General features: G+C 41.6%; 1 protein-coding gene across 6 annotated transcripts in view; it reads left to right on the top strand.

Moving 5' to 3' along the window:
- The window catches only part of LOC107044489 (39S ribosomal protein L37, mitochondrial), a 44,788-nt gene that overhangs the window by 32,260 nt on the left and 10,698 nt on the right, over positions 1 to 1,830 (top strand). For all 6 annotated transcript variants that reach the window (XM_015266381.1, XM_015266384.1, XM_015266382.1 and 3 more), the window contains exon 6: positions 1,049 to 1,231. In XM_015266381.1, the coding sequence (XP_015121867.1) occupies positions 1,049 to 1,231 (183 nt within the window). The remainder of the gene's footprint in view (positions 1 to 1,048; positions 1,232 to 1,830) is intronic.

The following is a 1,830-nucleotide window of genomic DNA, read 5'->3' on the forward strand; positions in this document are numbered from 1 at the left end:
ACGCGAGAGACACAAAAAAGATGAAAATATTCATCTGCAGTGACAGCCAGGCGGCGATACACGCCCTGGAAAAATCCACTACAGAGTCACAGGTGGTGTGGGAATGCATGCAGGCATTGGACATACTGGGTAAAAACAACCGGGTCACCGTAACCTGGGTGCCAGGTCACCATGGGATTCTGGGTAATGAAGAGGCAGATAAGCTGGCCAAGGAGGGTACAGAAAGTGTGCCCTGACACGGCCTGCTTGGCATGCCCTTCGCAGTGGGAAAAACTCTTATTAAAGATCATTTCCAGCGGGATCATGTCAGGCGTTGGGAGAAAGTTGCGACCTGCTGACAAGCGAAACTGCTTATGAGAGGGCAACTAAGAGTTAGGACCAGAAAGCTTCTGGAGTTGCACAGAGGGGATCTGAGGGTAGCAGTAGGGCTCCTTACGGGTCATACAGCTCTCAGAGCTCATCTGTTGAAGATGAAACTTGCAGAACAAGAAGACTGCAGACTGTGCGGAGGCGATAAGGAGGGCGTCATCTACATTTTATGTGAATGCCCCCTATTAGTACTCCGTCGCTATAAAATCTGGGGCCAGGCTTTCCTGAAACCAGAGGACTTACAACAAGCGGCTGTCACCAGCCTTATTAGCCTAGTGAGAAACACAGGGCTGGGGCTGTGTGACTGACCGAAACTAAGGCGGAAGTTACAAAAGATCGTATGATTTAGGTGACTCTGGGCGCTTTAAGTGACCAGCCGCACTTTTTCTATTCTATTCTATTCTGTTAGCCACTGAAATCTCCTCAATTATGACCCCGTTGGGTCAACTTCGCGGCGGTCGAAAAGATATCACAAGTTCAGTTAATTAAGTCTATGAATTTAATAGTAAATTATTTGTACAAAGTTCAAGGAGAATAGAAATTTCAACATCTTTTTTTCAAGGCTGCAGAAATTTCGTATCAAATATGTATCTTGATAGTTTATCCTGAAATTGTTCATTAGTGAAAAGATTCAAATTTTGTGAAATTGTCAAAAATTTTGTTTAATTTTTCTTTCTAGTCAAAGACGGAGATCTGGTGGAATTCTCAATGAAGATGGATTTACTCATGACATCAATGATTCCTTTGACACCGATGGGTTCCACTGCAGATGCAGCAGATAAAACCCTTCCAGAGCTTTATCCCCTTCTATCGACAGCTGGCTTACGGCGTTATCACTTTTACGATTTGAAATTGTTGTATCGTAAGTAATAAAACAGTATTATTATTTTTAAATAACATAAATGTGTACGACAGTCTCTTAATATGTTGATCGAACAGGACTTATATCAATAATTGATTTGAGTCCTGTCTACTCAATATATTATTGTTGCATCACTCAACAATCATTGTTTACTGTTGAATAGGGGCTGAGAGCGAAATTGCCGTTCTTGTGTTCTCATTCACTCAACAATCATTTCGAAAACCTCCACTGACTTTGGTCACGTAGTGAGGAGATAATGAATTGATAGAAGTGACAAAAATACTATTAAATTCTAGACATTTCGATTGACAAAGTCGAATTTTTTCAGAATTTTCCGAACTATCTTTTACTTGTAAAAAAAAATACGGAAAAAAGCGGGATGAATAATTGTCGGTTAGGCTGACGCAGTGGGTAAGTTCGTTGGTTCCCATGCTCGAGGTTCCTGGTTCAAAACTCTGGGGTAGGTAGAATAGTGCAATCTAACTATTCAAAGTCCTGATCAGATTTCGCAGTATACTCGAAACTGAGCCAGAGAAATGTAAAATAATGACTTAAGGTATTTATGGCGCGATCAGGGGGGGGGGGAGTCGAAAAAAAGT

Source organism: Diachasma alloeum, unplaced genomic scaffold (genome assembly GCF_001412515.2).
Source record: "Diachasma alloeum isolate Michigan unplaced genomic scaffold, Dall2.0 Dall_scaffold_00752, whole genome shotgun sequence".
Lineage (NCBI taxonomy): Eukaryota > Metazoa > Arthropoda > Insecta > Hymenoptera > Braconidae > Diachasma > Diachasma alloeum.